This window comes from Erinaceus europaeus, chromosome 12 (genome assembly GCF_950295315.1).
Source record: "Erinaceus europaeus chromosome 12, mEriEur2.1, whole genome shotgun sequence".
NCBI classification, from domain to species: Eukaryota; Metazoa; Chordata; class Mammalia; order Eulipotyphla; family Erinaceidae; genus Erinaceus; species Erinaceus europaeus.
This window is the reverse complement of record NC_080173.1, coordinates 95,866,564-95,892,410: the sequence shown is the minus strand read 5'-3', so window position 1 is coordinate 95,892,410 and position 25,847 is coordinate 95,866,564. Positions and strand designations below refer to the sequence as shown.

Genomic DNA, 25,847 nt, shown 5'->3' with positions numbered 1-25,847 from the left:
CCTTCAGTGCCCAGCGTCTCTCAGTGGCCCTTTGGGGGTGAACACCTGTTTCTCTTGACCTCCTGCCCTTCTTTCCTAAAGAGTTCTAAAGCACTGAACTGTGACATCTCAGCTTGGCTGAGTGCTCCGGAGATGCACTGCTAGACCAAGACAGGGGTCCAGATACGGGGATTTGGTGTGACTGTCCTTGGATCTGAGAGACGCCTGGGAGTGCAGCCGCCATCAATAGGGGACGGGGCTGTGGTGCTCTTCTCTCCTTTTTTAAAAAAATATTTTTTACTTATTTTTCAGATAGAGACAGAGAGAAATTGAGATGGGAGGGAGAGGTACAGAGGGAAAGAGACATAGAGAAACACCTGCAGCCCTGCTTCACCACTCGTGAAGCTTTCCCCCGGCAGGTAGCATCCAGGGGCTTGAACCTGGGTCCTTGAACACTGTAATGTGTGTGCTTAACCAGGCGCACCACTGCCTGGCCGCTTAGTGCTCGAAATGACAAGGCCTAGTCACTCAGGCCCGTATCTCCAGAAAGCCTGGGTTTGCCCTTTACTTCCTGTGCAGACTTGCAGATCTATGCAGTGACTCCCATTCCAGACTATGTAGATGTGCTGCAGATGGACAGAGTCCCGGATCGCATCAAGAGCTTCTACCGTGTCAACAATGTGAGGAAGTTCCGGTATGACAGGCCTTTTCACAAAGGCCCCAAGGACAAGGAAAATGAATTCAAGGTGAGAAAAATCTAGGAAATGGGGAGCAGCGTTTATAGCAAGACCATGTAAAGGGGCCAGGTGCCAACCTGCAGGGGGGAAGCTTCACAGTGAAGCAGTGCTGCAGGTCTCGGTCTCTCTCTCTCTCTCTCTCTCTCTCTCTCTCTCTCTCTCAAGCTCCCTGTTCCTTCTAATTTCTCTCCTATCAAATATAACAAGGGGGGAGAAAAGGGGGAAATGGCCACCAGGAGCAGTGGATTCATTGTGTGGGCACCAAACCCCAGCAACCACGGAGGGGGGGGGCAGGTGGTAGTGCAACGGATTAAGTGCACGTGGCGCAGAGCACAAGGACCGGCTAACGATATGGGTTCAAGCCAAGGGCTCCCCACCTGCAGGGGAGTCGCTTCGCAGGCAGTGAAGCAAGTCTGCAGGTGTCTGTCTTTCTCTCCCCCTCATCTACCTTCCCTCTCTTGATTTCTCTCTGTCCTATCCAACAACAACAACAGCAATAACAACAAAAATAATAACAACAACCATAAACAACAAGGGCAACAAAAGAGAAAAAATAGCCTCCAGGAGCAGTGGATTCATAGTGCAGGCACCGAGCCCCAGCAATAGCCCTGGAGGAAGGAAAAAAAAGGCCGTGGGCAAGCCCCACTTCCTCAAAGCTTTGTTACCATCCTTCAGACACGAAATGTGACTGAAGTTGCCTGATCACCATACCTGTCTGTGCCCTCCCTGCAGAGCCTGTGGATTGAACGCACTACACTGACCCTCACCCACAGCTTACCTGGCATCTCTAGATGGTTTGAAGTGGAAAGGAGGGAACTGGTGAGACACATTTCAAATGGGAATGATTTCTTTTTAATTATCTTTATTTATTTATTTGGATAGAGACAGCCAGAAATCGAGAGGGAAGGGGGTGATAGAGAGGGAGAGAGACAGAGAGACATCTGCAGCCCTATTTCACCATTTGTGAAGCTTCCCGCTGCAGGTGGGGGCTCGAACCCAGATCCTTGCATACTGCATCGTGTATCCTCGACCAGGTGTGACACCACCCAGCCCCCAAATGGGAATGATCTTCACACTGCTTCCTCATCCCTGTCTGTGTTGAACTTTCTCTCAGGACTGCAAAAGAGTTTCAGTCACCTGTCTGACCTAGGCACCCACAGGCCCATCCTATGCTTGGGACCTTGTACATTTTCTCCCATTTAATCCTTACAATACCTCTAGCTATTTTAAATCACCCAGTTTGTAAATGAGGAACTATTCTCTGAGGTTGAGAAAGCCAAAGCTCTCTGACTTCAAAACTGATGCTCTACTTTCACTGTTTTGCTGTACAAGTTAACAAGGAAAAAATTAAAAAAGATCTAGGCCATCTTAGGACCTTAGGAACAAGGATGGGGGGAATCTGCATCACAGATTCCTGATCCCTGTTCTCAGAACTGTGATGAAAGAGGAGTTATCACTGTGTAATGCCCAGGTGGAGGTAAGCCCACTGGAGAATGCCATCCAAGTGGTTGAGAATAAGAACCAGGAGCTTCGGGCCCTGATCAGCCAGTACCAACACAAGCAGGTGCATGGCAACATCAATCTGCTCAGCATGTGTCTGAATGGTGTCATCGATGCAGCTGTCAACGGAGGCATTGCCCGCTACCAGGAGGTGAGTGAGTGCCCAAGACCAAGCCCACACAGACAGCTTGACTGTGAAAGTGATTCTCAGGTTCTTCTTCTTGGCATTCCCAATTCCTGGTGTGTGTCCTGGAATGAGGGTTCTTTTTTTCTTTATTGGGGCATTAATGGTTTCCATTAGACAATAGAATACAGTCATTGGCACATGTGTAACATTTCTCAGTTTTCCATATAACACTCTATCACACCGCCACACCTAGGTCCTTCTCCGCCATCATGTCAGGACCTGAGCACTGTCCACCTGCCCCAGAGTCCTTTGGTGCAATACACCAAACCCAGTCCAAGTTCTGCTTTGTGTTTCCCTCCCCAGCCCCTGGTTTGTTTTGGTTGGTTGGTTGGTTGGTTGGTTGGTTTTGTTGTTGTTAATTGGGGGGTTGATGGTTTACAGTACAGTTGCTACACATAGGTACAGCCCCTCTTCTCCCCATGATAGGTGTCTAGTTATCTGCAAGACATTTGCTTCTCCAACCTAGGTCCTCTCCCCAATCATACACCAGAACCCCAATGTCCTTCATTCCGTCGCTTCCCCATAATCCTCTGCTTTGGTGCATGCACGACACCCAGTCCAAGTTTTACCTTGTGTTTCCCTTACTCTTCTTTTTTTTCTTTTTTTTAAACTCTTGTGATGTTAGATTTATTGATTTTTTCACATTTATTTTATTTTATTTATAAAAAGGACAAAACCATAGAATAAGAGGGGTACAACTCCACAAAATTCCCACCACCAGAACTCTGAATCCCATTCCCTCCCTTGATAGCTTTCCTTAACCCTGGGAGTATGGACCCAAGGCCATTGTGGGATGCAGAAGGTGGAAGGTCTGGCTTCTGTAATTGCTTCCCCGCTGAACATGGGCGTTGACAGGTCGATCCATACTCCCAGCCTGCTTCTCTCTTTCCCAAGTGGGGAAGTGGGGCTCCAGGACACATTGGTGGGGTTGTCTGCCCAGGGAAGTACAGTTGGCATCATGTTAGCATCTGGAACCTGGTGGCTGAAAAGAGTTAACGTATAAAGCCAAACAAATTGTTGACTAATCATGAACCTAAAGGCTGGAATAGTTCAGATGAAGAGTTAGGGGAGGTCTCTGTTTTGTAGATAGCTAGTAGGCATATTTCAGTTATATTCGAAAGGGCCTGTGGCTATACTAGTTTTTTTTTCCCCCAAGCCTGAGATCTGATTTGCAGGTGTAGCCAAGCCTGGGGAGATGATGTCATGGCTGGAAAAAGGACCAGAAAGCTGGGTCAGGAAAGAGAGTAACCACCCCATCTGCTGGGTCCCTATTCGAGGAGTCCTGAGATTCCCAAACAGACACTATGGGCCTAGACCTTGAATAAATCCCCCTCTCCATTGTTACCGGTCATCTCTATCAAGAACAACAAAATAGACTCCTTTGTGGGCCCCCATAGGACCTTTCCTCAATGTGGATCAACAATGGTAGAGAATGTTCCATCCTCCAAAGGGAGGCTGGACAACATACTCTATGCTACACCTGAGGAAGATGGGTCCTGATATTGGGGCAGCTTGGAACGTTCCTACTCATGACCACAGAATGTGAGCTCAGATCTACAGGGGTTCAGAGGTCACATAGGCTCCTAAGCTGAATATGGGCCCCAGATCAGATCAAATCGATGGGGTTTACAGTCAATATCTACACACCTTTCCCATATTTGGGGGCTACTCTCTTCATTTTTCTTAAGTTCCACCTGTGAGTTAGATCATTTACTATTGGTCTTTCTCTTTCTGGCTAATCTTACCCAACATAATATTTTCAGGTTCTGACCAAGATATTGCAAAGGGGATGACCTCATTGTTTTAATAGCTGCATAATATTCCATTGTGTAGATATACCACAAGGTTCTTAGCCACTCATCTGCCATTGGGCATCTGAGTCGCTTGCAGGTCTGGGTCATTACAAACTATTGCCATGAACTTAGGTCTCTTCCCAGAACTCCAGTTTCTTGGCACAGCCCTAGTGGGATTTTTTTTCTTCCTTTTGATTTTCTGAACTTTGAAAGATGGGTTATACATGTGATTATGAGAAGGTGTTGATTGAGTTCTGAGAGAAATCCTAGATTGAGTGCTTTGCAAGAAGCAAATTGTGAGCTAGTGTCAGGGGTCAGGGGTCAGACCAAAGGGCTAAGGGAGAATAGTCCGGGAAAGGTGGAAAGGGGAGGCCTTTAGCACACGGAGCCAGCGGGAGAGAGAAGCCACAGGAACGCTCACTCCGCTCCTTCTTGCTACTTTCTCCTTGCTAGCTTCTTTTATTGCTTTTCCACAGCCTTTATACAGTCCAGCAGTCACATCAGGTGTGAATATGCCAGCAGTCAGCATCAGGTGCAAGAGGTTATCATCACATCAATCAGCATAGCTAGCAAAACATGAGATCTGATCCAAAGCTCTCACAAGCTTCAAGTTGGGGCATTATCCTGTCCTGACAGCTAGCTAAGGCTATATCCTCTGAACTCTGGCCAGCAGCCCTGCTTGCCCTACCCAAGCCATGCAGGCTCCAGACATAAATGATTGACCACCTTCAGCCATTCTTAGATCAAAAAGCACACCTATCGAGCCCCCAGCTCCCCACCTGCAAGGGGGTTGCTTCACAAGCGGTGAAGCAGGTCCTCAGGTATCTTTCTCTCCTCCTCTCTGTCTTCCCCTCCTCTCAATTTTTCTCCTATCCAACAACAACAACAGCAATGATCAACAAGGACAACAAAAGAGGAAAAGTCTCCTCCAGGAGCAGTGGATTTGTAGTGCAGGCACTGAGCCCCAGCAGTTACCCTGGAGGCAAAAAAAAAAAAAATACCTAAGGGGCCAGGCAGTGGTACACCTGGTTGAGTGCACACTTTACAGTGCGCAAGGACCCAGGTTCAAGCTCCTGGTCTCCAACTGTAGGAGGGAAGCTTAACAAGCAGTGAAACAATGCTGCAAGTCTCTCTCTCTCTCTCTCTCTCTCTCTCCTCCTTCCCCCCTCCCTTTCTGTCTCTTCATTTCCTTTCAACTTCTCTCTGTCTGTATCCAAAAAAGCGCACTTACGGTTACAGGAGGGTTAAATACCAAGCTAGAGGCGCACCGATATGTGTACTGTGAGGAAATAGTCTGACTGCCTTTCTGATGGCACTTTCTGACTTACACTTTGCTTTTATTTATAATAAAAATGTAAGTATATATTCCTTGATGAGAGAGAGGTAGGGGACAGACGATGGGGGAGGACACACGAGAGTATCACAGAGGCGCAATGTCAGGGATCAAACTGGGTGTTTAAAGCCATGCTTGTGAGTCCAATGCTTTATCCTCTGCTCCACCTTCTGTGTTGCAGAAATAAACTTCCTGGACCTTGGGGTCACGACCTGGTAGAGCACACTTGTCACCCTGCACAAGGACCTGGGTTCAAACCCCTAGTCCCCACCTGCAAGGGATGGAGGAGCTTCGTGATTGGTAGATCAGTGCTGCAGATGTATCGCCTTTTCTGTCTCTTCCTCCCTCTCTTTCTCTCTTCCTGTTCCTCTCTGTCTCTCTCTCTGTTTCTCACCCTCTAGCCAAAAAAAAAAAAAAAAAAAAAAGGCCAATGGGAATGGCACCAAACCTCAGCAATAATCCCAGTGGCAAAAAAAAAAAAAAGTTCCTGGATCACATCTAAGTTGTAGTCCTGCAAAGAAAATGGTCTTCTTGGGGGCTGAGCGGTAGTACAGTGGGTTAAATGTACATAGTGCAAAGCGCAAGGACTGGCGTAAGGATCCCGGTTCGAGCCCCTGGCTCCCCATCTGCAGGTGTCTATCTTTCTCTCCCCCTCTCTGTCTTCCCACCCTCTCTGGATTTCTCTCTGTCCTAGCCAACAACAACGACAGCAATAATGGCAACAACAACAATAACAACAAGGGCAACAAAAGGGGAGAAATAGTCTCCAGGAGCAGTGGATTCAGAGTGCAGGCACCAAGCCCCAGTGATAACCTTGGAGGCAAGAAAAAAAAAAAACACAAAGCAAATGGTCTTCTTGATTTGTCCTTTCCTTTCACAAGCCTTCTTTTTAAATAGTACATATACACATATACATATACACATATACATAATACATATACAGAATACATATAGTGTTTTCATAACAGTTCTACTGTCTCCCCTGCCCTCAGGCCTTCTTTGATAAAGATTATATCAGCAAGCATCCAGGAGACGCGGAGAAGATCACGCAGCTCAAGGAACTCATGCAGGAGCAGGTGTGTCTTACAGGGCTAGAGGGCAGTGGTCAAAAGGGGACAAGTGCACCGCAGGCTGGCTTCAGGTCTCAGAGACTGAGTAACGAAACGGCCTGTCCGTCACTCTAATAGGTCCACGTCCTTGGAGTTGGCCTGGCAGTTCACGAGAAATTTGTGCACCCGGAAATGCGCCCTCTGCATAAGAAGCTGATCGATCAGTTCCAGATGATGCGAGCCAGTCTGTACCATGTAAGCTGATCCCTGCTTCAGAAAAACAGGTTGTCACAAAAAGCCTAATCAAAGTGGGACAGGGGAGTGGGACAGGTAAGGGACAGGAAATGTGAAGGAAAAGCTGTTCCCATCACAGAGAGACAGAGGCGGAAGTGAGTTCCTTGGGGGAGGGGCAGTGGTGCACCCAGTTAAGCGCACACCATACAGTGCGCAAGGGACCAGGCTCGAGCCCCTACTCCCTGCAGCAAGGACACTTCACGAGCAGTGAAGTAGGTCTGCAGGTGTTTCTCTTTCTTGCTCCCTCTCTACCTCTCCCTCCTGCCGGGTTGGCTTCACGGGCGGGAGACAGAGACGACCAGGGACTCATGGCTGAGTGGTACGCAGTTCAGTCTTTATTCATGTGGAACGCAGCACAGTCTCAGCTATCTCTAATCACAGTCTTGTCCTTCTCTATCCTGAGGCGGAAGAGTCAGGTCCAAAAAGGATGCACGCAGGACAAGGGGCAGGGGGAAAAGAAAAGGCGAGGACCAGTGAGGATTAAACCAGTGTCCTGGAGGCAGGGTGGTGCTCAGTCAACAGTGGCTATGCAAATAGAATACAGTGTTAAGCACGGGGGATCAAACCAATGAAACAGAAGGGGTCTTAGAAGCAGAATCCAGAAGCATACCAACACCCTCCCCTCTCAATTTTGCTTTGTCCTATCAAATAAAATAGGGAGGAAATGAGTTCTTTGTTCAGGAGAAGGATGTCCAGGGACCCCTCATTGGCCCTTCCCTAAGGAGAAGTCATTCGTAGGAAAAGAGCATGTTTTCATGGCTGGTGAAAGAGGTTTTCACATGAGGAAGAAAAAGGCCAACATCAGTGGCCCGCATATAGGGGTCTCTCGTGCTGTTTTCATCCCAGAGAGCTTAGCGGAAAGATGTAGTCTGAGTCAGACGGCTCTTCATCCCCGTCTTTATCTCCTCCGCCCCCCTTTTCCCTCTCTACTCTTCCCTTGAAACTCCCTTTCTCCCTTCCCTCTCTCTTCCATCCAGCCCCCTCTGACATCTAGTGACCCAGGCTTACATTTTAGATGAAGTTGGTGGAGCTAAAGAAATAGCTCACCTGGTAGAACGCACACTCTGCCATGCTCAAGGACCGGGCTGAAGACCCCAGCACCACATGGAGCTTCGTTGATGACAGATGCTGTGGTGTCTCACCTCTTCTGTCTTTCTCTACCTCTCTGTCTCTATCTTAAAAAGAAGGAAGGGAGGGAGGGGGCAAAGGAATGTGGTGAGAACAGTAGAATCACATAGGCATGAGACCCCAGTAAACCAAAATAAGAAAAAGAGAAGTTCTGAACAACTTGACTGGCTTCTGCCATAACTTTCAGCTCTTAAAGAAGTCAGTCAGGTCTGGGGTCCGGTCTAGGCTCTAGAAGTTCTTCCTGTCTCCCTGTTTGGTCACCATATGAAGGTATGGCCCAAGGACTGATAATATGCAAACAGAAGCAAGGCTCGTATTTCCAGACTACTTCCCATTTAGGGGTCTTACAGGGCTGAGACTTGGGTTCAGATGACCTGAAGTCCCCTGTTCATACACACTTACCCCATTGTTAGCCATGTAACTGGCTCCAAGTACTGTCTAGAGAAGCCTTCCTGCTACGCAAGCCGCCTACTAGATCTTGGGTCTGAACCTCATTATCTCTCTGACCTGCTACTCGAGAACTCCTGGGCAGAAGTGGAGGGAAGTATTGCTGCTTAACACTGGACAAGGTTATGGCGAACAGAAGTCCCCCTTAGGGATGACCACTGACCACAGAGGCCTTGAGGAGGAAAGACCTGTTTGGGCCGGACTGAATTTTGCCTAAAATTCTGGAGGTTCTGGTTATCTCAATCTCTCCAGATCCCCAGTCCAAGTCTTAGCCTATTCTATATGCAAGTGATCAGCATGAAATGTTAGAAAGAGAAGGAAAGGAAGAAGAGAGAGAAAGGAAGGAGGGAGGAAGGAACAAAGGAAAGACAGCTGGCTATCTGTAGTTTGAGAGGTAGACACATTTTTTCAGAGTAAAGTCCATGGAGCCTGAAACTTTTTTCTTCTGTCATCATGATTCCCTCATGGCATTTCAAGGTGAAACATGTAGAGAAAGTATTATATTTCCCCCTTGCAAATTAAGACGTCCATTTTGTAAAGAACTGGGGTAGTATCACTAATCTGATTAGCATTCCACTGTGGCTTCGGCCAACCTGACTGTTGCCACGTTGCCTAAATGCCTCTTCATAGTAGATGATGCAGCCAAGCTGGAGCCTGGCCACTGAGGGAGAGCAGGAGTGTGTCTGCCATGCGGGGTGCCAAGGCGCTGCAGCAAGAAGCACGGGATACTCCTCATGCACATCAGGATCTCCAGAGCAGGGATACAGAGCGTAGCCAGCCTTCAGGTTGCTGTGAAAGAAGGGCGTGGAAGACCTGCTGATTTCCCGGCCCGATCTCAGAAACATCCCTGTTGGACTTAATAGATTGTGAAGGACTTGAGGAAGCCTAGACAATTATGTTTCTTCAATTTTTATTAGTGATTTAATAGTAGTTTATAAGATTCCAGGGTTATAGTTCCACACTATACCTACTACCAAAATTCTGAGATTCCCTACAAACACACACACACACACACACACACACATACACACTAACTGGAATAGTTAAACAGCTATGTTTTGTTTCTTTAGAATCACAATTAGGGACACAAAATAATATACTCCAGAGAATCTGGGATCAAAAGGTTTTGCAAAAAAAAAGGGGGGGAGTAGCATACTGGGTTAAGTGCACATAGTGCAAAGCACAAGGATCCTGGTTTGAGCCCCCAGCTCCTCACCTGAAGGGCTGGGGGAGTCCTTTCACAAGCAGTGAAGCAGGTCTACAGGAATTTATCTTTCTCTGTCCCCCCTCTCCTCCTTCCCCCCTCAATTTCTCTCTATCCTATCCAACAACAACAATGGAAAAAAATGGCTGCCAGGAACAGTGGATTTGTAGTGCAGGCACCAAGCCCCAGCAATAACCCTGAAGGAAAAAAAAACAGACAGAAGTAAACAAACTGTAAGACTTGTGAGTACCATGGTAGTAGTTGTTGGGAAGGTCAGGACACAGTACTTGGGTGATGCGTACAGTGGAACTATACCCTGTAATCTTGCAAACCACTATTAAATCCCTAACTTTTAAACAAGTTTTACCAAGGGAGCTGGGTTGTGGTGTACCTGGTTGAGTGCACGTCACAATGCATAAAGACCCAGGTTCAAGCCCCCAGTCCACACCTCCGGGGGAAAGCTTCACAAGTGGTAAAGTACATCTGCAGGTGTCTCTCCATCTCCCTCTCTGTCTTTCCCTGCCTCTCAATTTCTGGCTATCTCTATCCAATAAATAAATAAAGATAATAAAATTAAACAAGTTTTACCAAGAACTGAGGAAATAACACAACAGACTTTCATGCTTGAAACACAAAATGTTCCTGACTCAGTCCCCAGCACCACCAAAAACCAGAGCTGATAAAAAAGAAAATAGTAAAAATAATAAATTTTTGCCAATATATGAATATACTCAGAATTTGATTACAGTAAAATAAAACTATTTTTTCCATTATTTACATCAGAACTCTGTGTCCTGTCTGCGCATATAGACTGTGTCACAGTTTAACCCAAGTCGCTAAGAGCTAAACCGCTTGGCCATCCAATAAAATCCAACCCCAGTCCTTAGATGCTCACGGACTGATAAGCTCTTCCTCTGCTTACTCTTTAGTGAGAAAACCTGTTAACATAGTTCTCTGAACATAGACCAGTTTCAGCTTAACCCAGATGTTTTCTCTCGGTGAGGTCAACTTAGCACGGCACAACCCAGCTCCAGTGTGGTTAGGAGGGTACTTTGGTGACTAAGGGGTCTTTGCCCAAAAGAAGTTGGCAGCTCATGGTGAATGAATAACGTGTGACCCTCTTTTCCTTTGACATTGCCATCACCAGCCTCCACTTCCCTCTTGCCCCTTGCTTACATATTTATTTTGTACTCTCTGGTGAAGACGCATTCATTTCTCAACAGGAGTTTCCTGGGTTGGACAAGCTAAGCCCTGCGTGTTCAGGAACCAGCACGCCACGGGGGAATATACTAGCATCCCATAGCCCCATGAGCCCTGAGAACATCAAGATGACCCACCGGCACAGGTATGACTTCAGTGGTGGAGAGGGGCCCTTCCACAGAGGTAAGGCTGAATGTCAAGGGTCAGAGCAGAGAAGACCGAAGTATGCTCGTATCCCCTCTTACGCATGTGTGGTGAACGCACAGTTCTGCCACAGGACTCAGACTGCATCCAGCCAGTCACTCTCTTAGGTGGCACTAGGTGTTACGGGAATACGGAGGAAGGGGCGTGTGGGGTCAAAAGGATAATCAGAAGTTAGCTAGGCAGAGTAGAATTGGGATTAGGAGGGTGATGGAGCAAGAACTAAACAAAGGAACTGCCTGTGCAAGTGCCTTGAAATGATAGTATGAGAAGTACAAATGCCAGATGAGTGGAATTTAAGAAGCAAAGCATTCATTTGTACAGCAAAACACTGATAACAGCATGTTCAGTTTCAGCAGATCTGAAGACTCTCACAGGGAGGCTGGGAGGGGCCATTAAGGACGCGGGGCCCAGTGTCCTGTGGTGGGCAGTGATAGCACTTTGGTGGCGCGTGAGATGTGCTGACACATATTTTGCAGAGATGTGATTGTACTGCTGTGACAAATGTAAATCAGCATTTCCTTAATAAAAAAAAAATCACTGTCAAAAATATAAGTAAGGGAGTCGGGCTGTAGCGCAGCGGGTTAAGCGCAGGTGGCGCAAAGCACAAGGACCGGCATAAGGATCCCGGTTCGAACCCCGGCTCCCCACCTGCAGGGGAGTCGCTTCACAGGCGGTCAAGCAGGTCTGCAGGTGTCTTTCTCTCCTCCTCTGTCTTCCCCTCCTCTCTCCATTTCTCTCTGTCCTATCCAACAACGACGACAACAACAATAATAACTACAACAATAAAACAACAAGGGCAACAAAAGTGAATAAATAAAATAAATATTTTTAAAAAATTATATATATGTAAGCCTCAGTCAGCACAACAGTGGAGCCAAGGACTCTAGTAAAGGAACCCACAGCATCTAAGAGTGCTGGGGCCAGCTCTGAATGGAGCTTGTTTATTCAGGTCTTTGGACTTAATCCCGGGGCAATAAGGGTAACCAGTCAGCTTTTAAAAAGAAAACGGAGTCAGGCTATGGCGCAGCAGGTTAAGCACACGTGGCGCAAAGCACAAGGACCGACGTAAGGATCCTGGTTCGAGCCCCCGGCTCCTTACCTACAAGGGAGTCGCTTCACAGGCGGTGAAGCAGGTCTGCAGGTGTCTGTCTATCTCTCCCCCTCTCTGTCTTCCCCTCCTCTCTCCATTTCTCTCTGTCCTATACAACAACAACATCAATCACAACAACAATAAAACAACAAGGGCAACAAAAGGGAATAAACAAATAAATATTTAAAAAAGAAAACAAATAGTAATGCAGTTATCAAGGTGTGCTTGTCTTGCACTCAGGAGTCCTGAACTGCCCTAATCAGCTGAGGCTATTCAGGACCTCCAGGGAAGGAGGTCAGGATCGGGAAGGAGCCTGACTGGATGTGTTTGTTACTATGAGAATATGAGCATCAAGGCAGCACAGACTGAACGTTCAGTAAATCACAGGAAGGAAGGAAGGATGGGCTGCCTCATATCAATAGCTGTTGGCAGGTCTGCGGACACAGATGTGGAAGGAGGACAACAGAGTGTTCACAGTTAGCCATTTGGGTAGCATTCCCATACCAAGAAGAGACTTTTATTTATTTTCCCTTTTGTTGCCCTTGTTGTTTTTCACTGTTGTTGTAGTTATTGTTGTTGTTGGATAGGACAGAGAGAAATGGAGAGAGGAGGGGAAGACAGAGGAGGAGAGAAAGACACCTGCAGACCTGCTTCACCGCCAGTGAAGCGACTCCCCTGCAGGCAGTGAGCCAGGGGCTCGAACCGGGAACCGGGCTCCTTACGCCGGTCCTTGCGCTTTGTACCACCTGCACTTAACCCGCTGCGCTACCGCCCAACTCCCAAGTACTGTGAATTCTTGACCTGATTCAGCCTCCTGATTGAAAAATTGCTGATACTATCAGATTGAGTGACTATTAACCATTTACCTCAGAGCAGAAGCTTTGCCAGTCTACGATTGGCTCTCCCAGACCAGGGGTCCCTTTGCCAGTCTGCGATTGGCTCTCCCAGACCAGGGTCCCTGGAGCAGCAGGATGAGATGTAAGGTTTGCTCCAGGCCTCAAGGACGTCTGAGCTTTATCGATAGAACCTTCCAAACCACTGGTGGTGAGAAGAAAAAAACGTTGCCCATGACCGACCCCTCCTACTGTCTATCTCCCCTGCACCCAGCTTGGGCTCGCACATCTAGGCCTGACTCCTCCCTGTTTCCAACTCTTGTCCACAGCCCCATGAACTTGATGGGCGCAGGCCGCCATTCATCCTCCTCCCTCTCCTCACACGCGTCTAGTGAAGCGGGAAACGTGGCACTGCTGGGGGACAGCTCCATGGGCGAGGCTCCCGAGGACCTTTATCACCACATGCAGGTATCAGAACTGATCGAGTAGGATGGGCCAGGGCTCCAGACCTGGAGGAGCCACCCCTCCGCTGACTGGTCTGGTCTGAAGGCTGGGAGCTCTGCTTACTCTGCTCCCTGCATGCAGATCACCCCGAGTTATCAGAACCGCCTTCCTTCCATGCTACCCCACCATAGTTTCCAAGTCTTACTCCCCAATAAGAAAATTCATCTTCAGTCCTAACTACCCTTAGGAATTCCGTGGGAGGGCTAGAGGGGCAGCATAATGGTTATGCAAAGCCTTTGATGCCTGAGGCTCCAAAGTCAGGTTCAGTCCCCAGCACCACCATGAGCCAGAGCTGAGCAGCGCTCTCTGCGTGCCCTCTGTTTCGTCCTCTCTCTCTCTCTCTCTCTCTCTCTCTCTCTCTCTCTCTCTCTCCTCAAATAAAAAATTTAACCTCATGGAAAAATCCTCTGCCAAATTGCCCCCTTTGTGTCATTCTTGATGACTGTGTCCTGCTTCCTGCTATCTTGCTTCTTCCCTTCACCAGAGCCAACTAAACACTCCTGCTATATGGGTGACAAGTGACTTTGGGCCCATGGCATAGCATCAGACACCAGATCTAGGCACCTTCTGGTACAAAGAAGCCAGTTCTAGACCAGGCATAGAATCCTGACTATTCAGACCTCTACTTTGCTGGTTTTTCTGCCTTTGCAGCTCGCGTATCCCAACCCCAGGTACCAGGGCTCAGTCACCAACGTCTCTGTATTGTCCTCGTCCCAGGCAAGCCCTTCTTCCTCCAGCCTGAGTTCCACTCACTCAGCACCGTCCCAGATGATTACCTCTGCCCCTTCCAGTGCCCGAGGTAAGGATGGAAGGATATTGCTTACAGAAGGGAGAGCAGAGGGCCTCATGAGCCCCACTTGTCCTCCTTTGATGTGTGACTATGTCTTTGAAAACAGCTTTATGACCTAGAGAACTTTCCTCTGTGCTTTCAGCACTAAGATCTCAAAGAATCCTACCTCTAACAGTCAGTCAGTCAGTCAGTCAGTCTGTCTGTCCGTCCATCCATCCATCCCTGGCTGTCTTTGGACACTACTCTGAGTGGTGGTTGCAGCAGCTATGCTGCCAAGAAACCAGCCATTCCATATCCGCCTCAGAAGGAGAACATGCAGCCTAGGAGAAAACTCAGCTATTTTCCACTGAAATGTTTGCAAGAATAAAGATCAAAGTTAAGACAGAAAGAGTCTTGTCTTGACTAATCAAGAATGATCACAAAGTGCGAAATTAAACATGAAGGTTAAAATGAACCCTTGAAAAATGTTATACTAAAACAGTAACAAAAACCAGAAAATTTTCTTCAGGTGAGAAAGACTTCATCAGAAGAGATAACTCTGTTAAAGGGAGGGAAAGTGTTTTAAAACTGTTGGGTTGTTAGAAAATTCATGGTACATTTTTTTCCATTTTTTATTTCCATTTGATTGCTAGAGGGTTACCAAAGTTCTGTATCCCCACCGTTGGGTTAAATGGTGTATTTTTGCATAGAAAAAAACATTACTTTTCTAACAACTCAATATTTTACTCATTTTCCAATTATTGATGGGTTTCTTTTTCAGTTGGACATTGCTCTTTTGAGAGCAAGCATGTGTTTCATATTCAGTGCCTAGTTCCTGCTGTGAAGTTTGATTCTGTCCTTTTCCATAGCAGTGTTTGCAGTGTAAAGGAAAGTAGCCGTGATACCTCAAGTCCAGTGTTTTCCAGGGTTGAATATGAGAAATAGGCACAGCAGAGAATGGTCTGAGCTTGAATACCAGTCACTGGCTATTGCTTCCAGGTATCAGAGGGATGGAGTCTCTTTGTTCTTATAATTATTAAAACAGAAATTAGCACAAATTTATGTCATGGGGCTCATTAAGGAAAAATATTTCTTCAAAGAATGCAAATCTATAAGGTCACACTAAGAGTGGTAAAGAAAAGGGCAAAGTAGTGAAGAGATCCAGGGACCAAACTGGAAAGCCTTATCAGATGGCAAGAGGGGGTAAGGCTGTAGCAGACAGGGTCACAGACTTTCACCAGAATTATCGAGCCCAACCCCTCATTTCCTATGGGGAATATGGACCCAGGGAGCTGGGAGTAAAAACAGTCAACTAGTTCTCTGCCGAACTGAATTCAGAGTACAAGTTTTTACCCTCTCCAGCCCTTGTTCTGATGCCTATTCCACTCTCTGTGGCTGCCTTCCTAACATCAACTATGGTATTCAAAAAAGAGGAGTCAGCACTAGGAAGCAAGAGTTTCAAACATTAAAAGAAGACACTGAACCAGTAAGTGGGTACATAGTGAAGACTTCTGATATAGAAAGGATGCAGACATAAAGAAGGAACAGTAACTTGTCCTGTAAAGAAGACACACTGAAAGACGACTTTGGATATAAAAAGGAAGGAAGCTCGGACCAGCGAACCATGAATAAATGTTGTAACAGAGACCCACGTTTACAGTATTTTAAGGCAAATGCTCTTGAATAGCGCTGAAGGGGAAAAAAATTTTAAGTTAATCTGTTGTATTTCTTTTCCTAACCTGAACTCTCTGCCAAATATGTCCTGGCTCCACAAGACAATTCCCCTAATAGAACCCATGCCTTACCATGCATGCGGCCCTGGGTTTGAGCTCTGGCACCATAGACAAATACAGTAGATTACACCAGGTTAGCCCCATGGATGATGGAGCAGTGCTGTGGTTTCTCTCTTTTTCTGTCCCTCCTCTCTCTTGCTCTCTGTAAATAAATAAAAAAAAAAAAATGAAGAAGCTGGGTCCAGATGGCTGCTGACTGTGCCTGCCCAAGTCCCTTCAGCTCATCCCCCAGTGCCGTGTCCAAGTCTCCACCTGGGTTTTCATGCTGAAGACACACCTCTGAACCGTAAAGGCAGTAAATTTAAGCACTGTAACTCAGTCCCACTCCAACATTAGGTACGCCCGCCCCCTAGGCTGTGTCTGGTATGCAGTGCCCTGGCACGAACAAGGACACTGTCAGGTTGGCTCTTACCACTTTTGTCCTTCCAGTTGACCATTTACTAGTCTATTCACTCAGCCGCTTGCGAGTTCTTGGTGAAGAGTAGGCTTCTACAAATAGGTTTAAATAGAGAAAAACTACTTTCTCGACATTTAGAACTAATCCTTCTTCTTTCCAAATGTCTTGATTATCTACTGCTTCATAACTACCCCCTCAAAAAAAAAAAACTTAGTCGTTTAAACAAATGATTTATTATCATTTCTCATGATAATGTGGGATAGTGGGGCTCCCTCTCAGCCTGTCATAAACATTTAGTCAGATGTCATCTCACCTGAGACTGGAACTATCTAGGGCCTAAATAAATGCACATGATGACTCACTCACATGACAGTCAGTAGTAACTGTCAGCCTAGGGTTAGATCTGGCTGTAAGCATGAATCCTCTGCTCATCTTACTTACGTTGCCACAAGCATCACGAGACCCAGGCACAAGTTGCCAGGCTTCTTCTAATCCAGCCTTGGAAGTCTCAAAATATCCCTTTCCCCACACTTTCTTGACTATAAGTCAATAAAGGCCAGTTCAGATATAAGGGCAGGATACTAGATCGCACCTTCTGATGGGCAGAGCAGCATGTGTGCTCTGGGAGGAAGGCAGTGTTAGTTGCCACCTCTAAAAACAAGTTGTCGGAGTGGTCGAACTCCAGAGTATCATAGAAAGACAGAGAATCCCCTTCCCTTTCTGGAGTTTACCTGACTTTATGTCAAAAGATACGATGCAAAAGGAAATGAATCGCTGGGGAGCGTCAGAGCCCAGCCCTCTGCCATATGCCACAGCGGAGCAGCACTCTGCGCTCTCTCTCCTAAAAAATACATATATTTTAATTCATTTCTTTAAAATATATTTTATGTGACCAGGGAGGGAGTCCAGTGGTAGAGCATGGGGCTTGCATGCATGAGGCCCCTGGTTCAAGCCCTGGCACTTCATATGCTGAAGCGGAGCTCCAGCTTCTCTCTCTCATGAAATAAATAAGTTTAAAGAATATTTACCTTAGCATATACATGTATTTTTTTTTATAGAGACAGAAGTTGAGAGGGAAAAGAGAGGGAGAGAGGCCTGTAGCCCTGCTTCACCACTTAGGAAGCTTCCCCCTACAGGTGGGGACCAGGGGCTTGAACCTAGGTCCTTATGCACTGTGATATGTGCATTCAACCAAGTGCACCACCACCCAGCCCCCAAAATAAATGTCTTTAAAAAATAGATTGTTCTTAAAAAGTAGACAGAATGCTCACATATAACTGGAGTCAAAGCAGTAAGGGGCGAGGAAGTCAGTTAAGAACAGGGAGTCATTTTCAAGCGACAGCCGTCATGCAGTTCCTGTGCAGACCCATTTGGAGAAGACTGTGACCCAGTGTCACAGAGGAAGACTGGTATTTTCAGATAAATACAATAGTTGCAGTGGTAGGTGCACCAGAGCACAGAAGGAATAGTTTGCTATTTGGTATTTCAGTCTGGTGTTAAAGGGAAAAGTGTTCGTGGAGAAAGTATTCTGGAAAGTTCTTTGCATTTGGAGTCACTTTCTTCACTCCTACAGGCCGTCATAGACCAGGCCCTCCTCACAAAACTCATTGACACTCTACTGTGGTCTCAGTTGCTTGGGAAACCTGCAAAGTGAACGGCTGGCAAGGCAGCCTGAAGTCTTGTGAGTTGATAGCTCCTCCTGGTGGTCAAAAGACATATTGGGCCAGGAAACATTTTGATTAATTTTCATAAAGATTTCTGTCATGCCCTCCCTGGGGGTTACCGGCTAGGACTCAAAGTAGCTCCGAAATCCTGTGACCCAAAAGTCCACGCGGTGCTTAAATGATGTCATGGTGGTCCATGAAGACATTTCAGTAGAGCATTGAAGGAAGCTTTGGTTTTGCGGTACATTTTCCTCTTTTCTTTTCCTCTCTGTCTCTGTCCCTATTTCTGTCTGGAAAAGTCAACCCAGAGTGGTAAAGCCCCAACAGTGACAAAAAAAAAGTGTTCTTGTTATCCAGGTGAGCTAGAGTGAGCACCTTACCACGCATGGGGCCCAAGTTCAGCCCTCGCACCTGCCACAACAGAAGCACCATGAGCAGCAGCAGGGAAGTGCAGGACTGAGGAGCAGCTCGTGTCTCTCTCTCCCTCCCACTCTTGCTCTCGAATCAAAAGAATGAAAAAAATGGCACAGAAACAATGCAGTCACACATGCACAAAACTTAGAACTACAAAAATAAGATGTTTTCATGAAAAGTAACGATAACTCTCTTCCACCATGGGATTTACTGCCCAGGGAAAGTGACTGGGAAGGGCATAAGATAATGGAGTTGGGAAACTCCCAGGCAGCAGGGAGCACTCCTTTGTTACAGCACCAGAGAAGCCTCCGTAACTGATACAGATTTTCGGAAGAGTCCCTGAAGCTGCAGGCTGCTGGAGACTCCCTCCATTCGAGCCCCCAACATGCATGTGTATGTTAGGTGTACAGATGTGGGGCCGTCCTGGTGAGCCAAACGAGGAAGTCAGGGTCCACAGGTGGTAGGAGCACTGCCTGCTCACGTGGGATGGGCACTAGACATGGGTTTCGTGTAGCTGAGTGCACGCTAAGTGGAAGGCAGCCCTCCCATGGTCACGACAAGCATCCACAGTTTCTTGCTGCGGAGATCCTGGTGAAATCAGTATGACTAGGAAGCTTTTTCCCCTTGTTTGTACACAGTCACCTTTTCTGGGTGCTTCAGAACACATTCTAGAAGAAAACACAGGTTGGAAAAAAAAACCTCACCAAATAGTAACAGTTCAGGCCTTTATTTCCAAAAGTGGAAACAAAAAAAAAAGCATACTTTACTCATTCTCTTACCAGTGAGGGATATATTTAAGACTTAAGGCCTGGGAGGTGGTGCAGCTGGTAAAAGTGCTGAGTTCAATCCCTAGCACCTAATATATCAGAATGAGGTTCTGGTTATTGCTTGCTTTTCTCCCCCCCCCCCACCTCTCTCACAAATAAATAAATTTTTTAAAACACTGAGTCTTAAATCCAGCCCTGAGTTTCTATAAACATCATCACTCAGACCCGCTGTGGATGAAGTTAACATAAATTGTATTGCTAGTATTTTGTTATACTGATTTCTTCAAAGTAGTTAAGTCTCATCTTCTTGGACTAAACCAAGTGCAAGAGGAATTTCTCAAGGATCCCTAGGCAAGCTGGTTTTAGAGAGCCCTTTGCAGTTGTGCTCTGACAGTGCGCACACTCAAAGACCACAGAGACCCTGTGTTTCAAAGCTACAGAGCCCTCAGAGTCATAGGTTCAACTCCAGATGGAGCCCATGGGCAGGCCTCAACGAACTCTCTAGCTTCACTCGGAGAATACCACAGAGGAAATGCAACCACTTGGTCCAGTCAGAGGCTACAAGAGAACAACTGGAGGGAACTAGAGTCCTTTGTGAGGGTCCAGAGACCCCCACTAGTTTTCCATAGACACTAGTGCACACTTGAAGGGCCTTCCAGCTTAACCACTCCCTAGGAAAGCCAGCAAGTTGTTCTTCCCACTTCTGTGGAGAGTCCCATTGAGGACTCGCAGCTGACAGGTTACTAGGTTTCTGGCAGTCATCTGCATCGGTGGGAACTGTGCCTTACAACACCTGATGTGGTCCGTGCTCCATGACAGCCCCTCAGGTCAGGGGACATCACTACAGAGTCCTAGAACCCAGTCACCTTGAGCCTGGGTTAGAGTCCCACGACTCCCAGATAAGCCCCATGACCCCTGAGTTCACTGAAGGACAAATCTCAGAGTAAGAGATACCGAAGGACCACTTGGATGCAAGGCCAGGGCCCCAGCCAGCCTCCTCGCTCCAGGACTGTGGTGGGAGGGCCAGGCAAGTAGAGGTCAGGTCCTGGAGACTTGGACTCTGGGACGATGAAACCTCTGGGAAGGTAATAATAGGGAGCACTGGAACCAGTGACTTTTGGAGAAGGTAGGTACATGGAGACATGGTGTGTCGAGTAAGGACTGTGCTGCTATGTTATCCAAATGTCTCTGTCTCTGTGTGACGGCTCCATTGCAAGTTGGCCAATGCCCATGCCTGAGAGAACCTGGCACCCAGGCCATAACTCATCTCCCAAAAGTGCTGGGTGGAGATGGTCTGTAGGGACCTAGCTCCAGTCTGCAATTCTCTTCACAGTCTGCCTCTGAACTTGGTGAGGGGCACTCCCGGCAGGTCTGCATCAGCCCAGCCTGCCTCGGTGAGGACTCTGGGCAGCCCCACCACCGTCTACCCCACCAGGCTCCGCTTCATTCCTCCTGTGCTTGCTGAGTTCATCCTCACTCAACTGCGAGGGGTACCTGCGCTGGTTGCTTGCCCACCGGGCCCTCCGTCTGTGGCTTGTCATCTGTTGTCACTTGGTTACAGGCTCTCCCTCTCTGCCAGATAAGTATCGCCACACCCGGGAAATGATGTTGCTGCTGCCGACACACCGCGACCGCCCGAGCAGTGCCATGTATCCAGCAGCCATCCTGGAGAATGGACAGGTAGTAGACCCAGCCCCTGCCCGCCCTCTGCTGCAGATGTCCTGGTCTGAGCATCACTTGTTGCGTTTGCTAGGCTTTCCGCGTTGTCCTACATGTCTTTGTCCCTGTGGCAGGAGATCCTCAGAAGGGCGAGGGGAGACAGCATAATGGCTATACAAAGAGACTCTCATGCCTGAGCCTCTAAAGTCCCAGGTTCAGCCTCACCACCATAATCCAGAGCTCAGACTCTCCTGCCTGAGGCTCCAAAGTCCAGGTTCAGTCCCCTACACCATCATAAGCCAGCGCTGAGCAGTGCTCTGGTTTAAAACAAACAAACAAACAAAAAACCCTTGTGGTCCAGGAGGTGGCGCAGTGGCTAAGGCACTGGACTCTCAAGCATGAGGTCCTGAGTTCAATCCCTGGCAGCACATGTACCAGAGTGATGTCTGGTTCTTTCTCTCTCTCCCCTATCCTCAGTCCTCGACAGTCTAGCAGAAGGAACCGGTTCTCCTCTGTGCTGAGGAGACAGTGGCGGACATGGGTCTAGGGGATGTCCTTCCCCCATGGACGTGTAAAGGCACCCTCTCTGAGGCAGCCTCTGCCTTCTTTGGGCTGTCCATCTGCCTTTAGCCCTGTCCCACCTGCTCCGGAGCCGCAGGGATGAGTTCTTTCCTGTCTGAACTGTCCTTCCCTTCTATCAGAGTCGATGACAGTTACCTCCAAGTAGCCGCTCTCTGGTCCCAGAGCGCCAGGTGTTTCTCAGCCCTGCATTCCTGGGCCTGGTCCTCCCTCCCAGGTTGAGGGAACATGTCTGCTCTGGTGCTTCCTTTTCTCCTACCCCCAGTGCTAACATGGGGCTGTTAACAGGAGGGAACAGTGGGAGGGGAGAGCCCCAAGAGGCTAACCTGCAGTGCTCTTGGCTGAAACGGGTCCCTAAAGACTTTCTTCCTGTGGATTTCCCTGGAAGGACATTCTCAGGTGAAGCATTCTCAGGTGCCGGTGTTCGTTTATTTGGCCATGTACAAGACAGCCAAGCACTGGAGGGTGGCGCTTCAAACACTGAACATGGTAGCATTCTGCGTCCAAGACCTCTGGACAGTGTTCTAGGGCTAGTCAGAAGCTCTCACCACACCACAAGTGTCAGCTATACTACTGCTTTGATTTCCTTGTGACTTCAGAATGTGCCGGCTCCAGTGCCCTCAGCAGCCCTGCCACACAGTGTAGCTGCTTGTAAAAATAACCAGCTTTGGACCGGCGTAAGGATCCCGGTTCGTGCCCCCGGCTCCTCACCTGCAGGGGGGTCGCTTCACAGGTGGTGAAGCAGGTCTGCAGGTGTCTTTCTCTCCCCCTCTCTGTCTCCCTTCCTCTCTCGATTTCTCTCTGTCCTGTCCAACAACGATGACAGCAATGATAATAACAACAACAATGATAAACAACAAGGGCAACAAAAGGGAAAAAATAGCCTCCAGGAGCAGTGGATTCATAGTGCAGGCACCGAGCCCCAGTGATAACCCTGGAAGCAAAAATAGTGATAATAATAATAACAGCTTTTACTTCTCTAATGATTTTCTCTTTCCCTCAGCTGCCAAATTTCCAGCGGGCCCTGTTCCAGCAAGTGGTTGGAACCTGCAAACCCTGCAGTGATCCCAATCTGTCTGTCGCTGAAAAAGGTATTTCTCCCTACCCAAAGTGGCTTCCTCCAGGTCTGTCCCCATCTGGAGTGGAGTGGCTGACTTTGTCCCTACCAGCCAGCCAAGGCCAACTCATACTCTGGAGTCTTGACCATTTCCTGTGCTCACTATTTAATCTGTGAGTGACTTGATCAGCAGTTTGGGTCTTAATAGTCTCTCCTACCCCAGGACCCTCCCTTAGAGACACTCCAGCTGCCACCTGCCCTGAGTCCACTTTTCTGGACAGTCAGGCTGCTGTATGTAAACCATGGGCAATCATTCCCCAGAACTCAGTAGGCCCTGCAGGCCCCTTTGTCCCTCCCAGGGGTCTCTACTTGCACCTAGGAAAAGGCATCTGACCAAGCAAGTCCCCAGAAGAATGGGAAGTTCGGATCAAGGCATAGTGATTTTCCCAAAGATAATCCTCTCCACGAGAAATTCTGGATACTCTAGGGGAATCCAGCCCATTGCAAGGTTATCAGCCATGCTATCAAGAGCAGAGGTTGTTTAGATAATAAGATTTTACCCTGTGCTCTATCCCTACAAGCTAATAGGAGAACTCCAGAAGGGCCAGGAGAACATCGAGAGCTGAGTTTATTTATTTATTTATTTATTTAATATTTTATTTTATTTATTTATTCCCTTTTGTTGCCCTTGTTGTTTTATTGTTGTTGTCGTCGTTGTTGGATAGGGCAGAGAGAAACGGAGAGAGATGGGGAAGACAGAGAAGGGGAGAGAAAGATAGACACCTGCAGACCTGCTTCACCGCCTGTGAAGCGACTCCCCTGCAGGTGGGGAGCCGGGGTTCAAACCGGGATCCTTATGCCGGTCCTTGTGCTTTGCGAGCTGAGTTTATTTTAACACAGAGTAGTATCTACATGGAGGCTGTTTATCCCAAGCCTCCCTGTCACACAGAGCCAGGTCCCATGTTAGACCCATCTCTGCTGGTTCTCTCCCCTCCACTCCATATTCTGGACTTCAGGGCATACTCAGTTCTCAACAGTACAACCTACTGTCCCAACATAACACATCTCTCCAGAGTCATTACACCTCCCCATCAAACTTTATCAACTTTCCACACTGTGTTCACTCCTTGTGCAACATGCAGGACACACCACTCTGTCCCCTTTAAGGAAGCCAGGCTGAGACCACATCAGTGTCTGGCAGAAATGAACCAGGTGCTCAGTCATACAGGGCAGGGAGATTCTGACAGGGTGCCTTCCTTGCTGTTCACTGGAGATGTGGAGCAGTTACAGAACTAACCAAGAGCACAGACTCAGAGCTCAAATGGCTGCTGGTAGACAGACCAAGCCCCTGTGCAAAGAAAGAGCTTCTGGCTGTAGACCAGGCTGCAACAGGAGCTGGGCACGACGACTCCCAGCTGTGGCGAGGAAGGCTTCTCCGAAGAGATACTGAGCCCAGAGCAGGTCAGCCCATGCCGTAATGCCAGTGCTCGGCGGGCAGTAAGTTAAACGTGCCGAATGAGACACATAAACCAGAGTAGTAACTTCCTAATCCTCTACCTAGAGATAAGCTTATCACCGGTCCTCTTGTTATCAGGATCAGAGTCTGTGAGAACTCCATTTGTCAGCTTCAGGAATCTCTCTCTACTGAGCAGAGCAGCAACTATGCCCAAAACAAGCGGGCCTGCCCTCAGGGCCATCAGCTGTGCATTGGCATTGGGGAGCGCAGACCAGTGTCCGCTGGTCTTTAACATGGAGATGACTGGAACACAGTGGGGGTCTCCCCTCTCCTAGCACAGTCACTAACGTGGTTTCACCCCTTATGGCAGACACTCCCGCAGTGTCTAGCTTCTTTTCTTCCCGGGAGCTAGCTAGAGTGTCACCCCACGTGCGCTGGGAGACATAACGCACGCCTAGGGAAGTAAGGGCCTGTATGATAAACCTCTCCCGGGGGTGACTCAACTTCATGCCATCTGTTTCCACCATTCAGTGGTGCCGGCAGTCCCCCGCAGCTGGAGCCTGCATAGCAGAATGCAAGAGGCCCAGCCTTTCCTGTCTGCCCACTCAAGGTGCATCCCAGCCCCTCCAGTGCTTTCCCCAAAGCCTGCTGCACAGGAAGGCCTCCAGCAGGTGCCCCAGTTAGTTTCTGCCCTCCGACTCTCTTAGGAGCAGGGATAGCAGTGTTCTAGGTTGACAAAACAGCCAGGTCTCTGGGATAAAAAAATATCGACGCCACAGGAAGGACTCTGCTGGACTTTGGGTGAGTGAGATTTCAGAGTATGGCGGGTGAGCTCAGTACGACTTCCTGGCCAGAGGAACTGCGGACAGTGAAATGCCGTGGCGTCCTCAGCCCCATCCTCAGCAGCCCGCCATAGTCTGGGAGCAGGCTGGGGACTGCCGCTGCCTGCAGTTTGTTTTTCCAAGAACTCTGATATGTAACCTGTTTGGTCTTCTGTGTGAAATCGGTATCTTCTACTCCAGAAGCCTTCGTTTTAGTCGCCCAGAAGACTTCCTACCTCTGCAGTTGGCACAGCGAGCTGTGGTGGCATGAAGCCCAAGTGGGGCCCCAGTTGAGGCTCTGGTTCTGTTCCCTTTGCAGGTCATTACTCCCTACATTTTGATGCCTTCCACCACCCCCTGGGTGACATCCCCCCAGCCCTCCCCGCCCGGACCCTGCGTAAGGTAATGTACTGAAGTGGCAGGCTGTGCTCCCGAATCACCCCTGGGGCCCACAGAGAGTCCAGTCTCTCCCCTACTCCTCTGTCCTGAGAACCCAGCCTTACAGAAGGCAGAGAGGCCAGTACCCCACTCTGCGCTGCAGATAGTAGTGACAAGAGGGACATTAGAGGGTCCTGAAGAAGACAGCTTTGGGGGCTGGGTGGTGGCCCACCCAGCTGAGCATACATTACAATGCTTAAGGACCCAGACTGGAGCCGCTAGTCCCCACCTGCAGGGGGAAAGCTTTGCAAGGGGTGAAGCAGGGCTGTGGGTATCACTTTTTCTCTCCTCTGTCTCCCCCTCCCCTCTCCATTTCTGGCTGTCTCAATCCAACAAATAAAGATAGTAATAATAAAACATGGTACCCAGAACTTGGAGGCAATGAGCAGTGAGGTGAGAGTCTTTCACCAACATCACAAGGTATCAACTCCCCAGAGTTAAAGATGTAAATAAATATTCCTATAGTGGATTACAGTGCTCTTCAGAATCCAGCCAAAACAAGAAGCAGCAAGCTTTAAAGCTTTGTGGGGAATCCATTCATGGAATATTTT

At 48.2% G+C, this 25,847-nt stretch overlaps 1 protein-coding gene across 8 annotated transcripts in view; it reads left to right on the top strand.

The window, feature by feature from the left end:
- Positions 1 to 25,847, top strand: part of DOCK3 (dedicator of cytokinesis 3) — a 321,851-nt gene that overhangs the window by 292,448 nt on the left and 3,556 nt on the right. For 7 of the 8 annotated variants that reach the window (XM_060204601.1, XM_060204600.1, XM_060204599.1 and 4 more), the window contains 11 exons: positions 559 to 725; positions 1,449 to 1,535; positions 2,188 to 2,367; positions 6,522 to 6,605; positions 6,717 to 6,833; positions 10,875 to 10,996; positions 13,308 to 13,446; positions 14,134 to 14,281; positions 20,848 to 20,966; positions 22,528 to 22,615; positions 25,178 to 25,260. In XM_060204601.1, coding sequence (XP_060060584.1) covers positions 559 to 725; positions 1,449 to 1,535; positions 2,188 to 2,367; positions 6,522 to 6,605; positions 6,717 to 6,833; positions 10,875 to 10,996; positions 13,308 to 13,446; positions 14,134 to 14,281; positions 20,848 to 20,966; positions 22,528 to 22,615; positions 25,178 to 25,260 — 1,334 coding nt within the window. The remainder of the gene's footprint in view (positions 1 to 558; positions 726 to 1,448; positions 1,536 to 2,187; positions 2,368 to 6,521; positions 6,606 to 6,716; positions 6,834 to 10,874; positions 10,997 to 13,307; positions 13,447 to 14,133; positions 14,282 to 20,847; positions 20,967 to 22,527; positions 22,616 to 25,177; positions 25,261 to 25,847) is intronic. The other variant, XM_060204597.1, reaches the window with a different exon arrangement.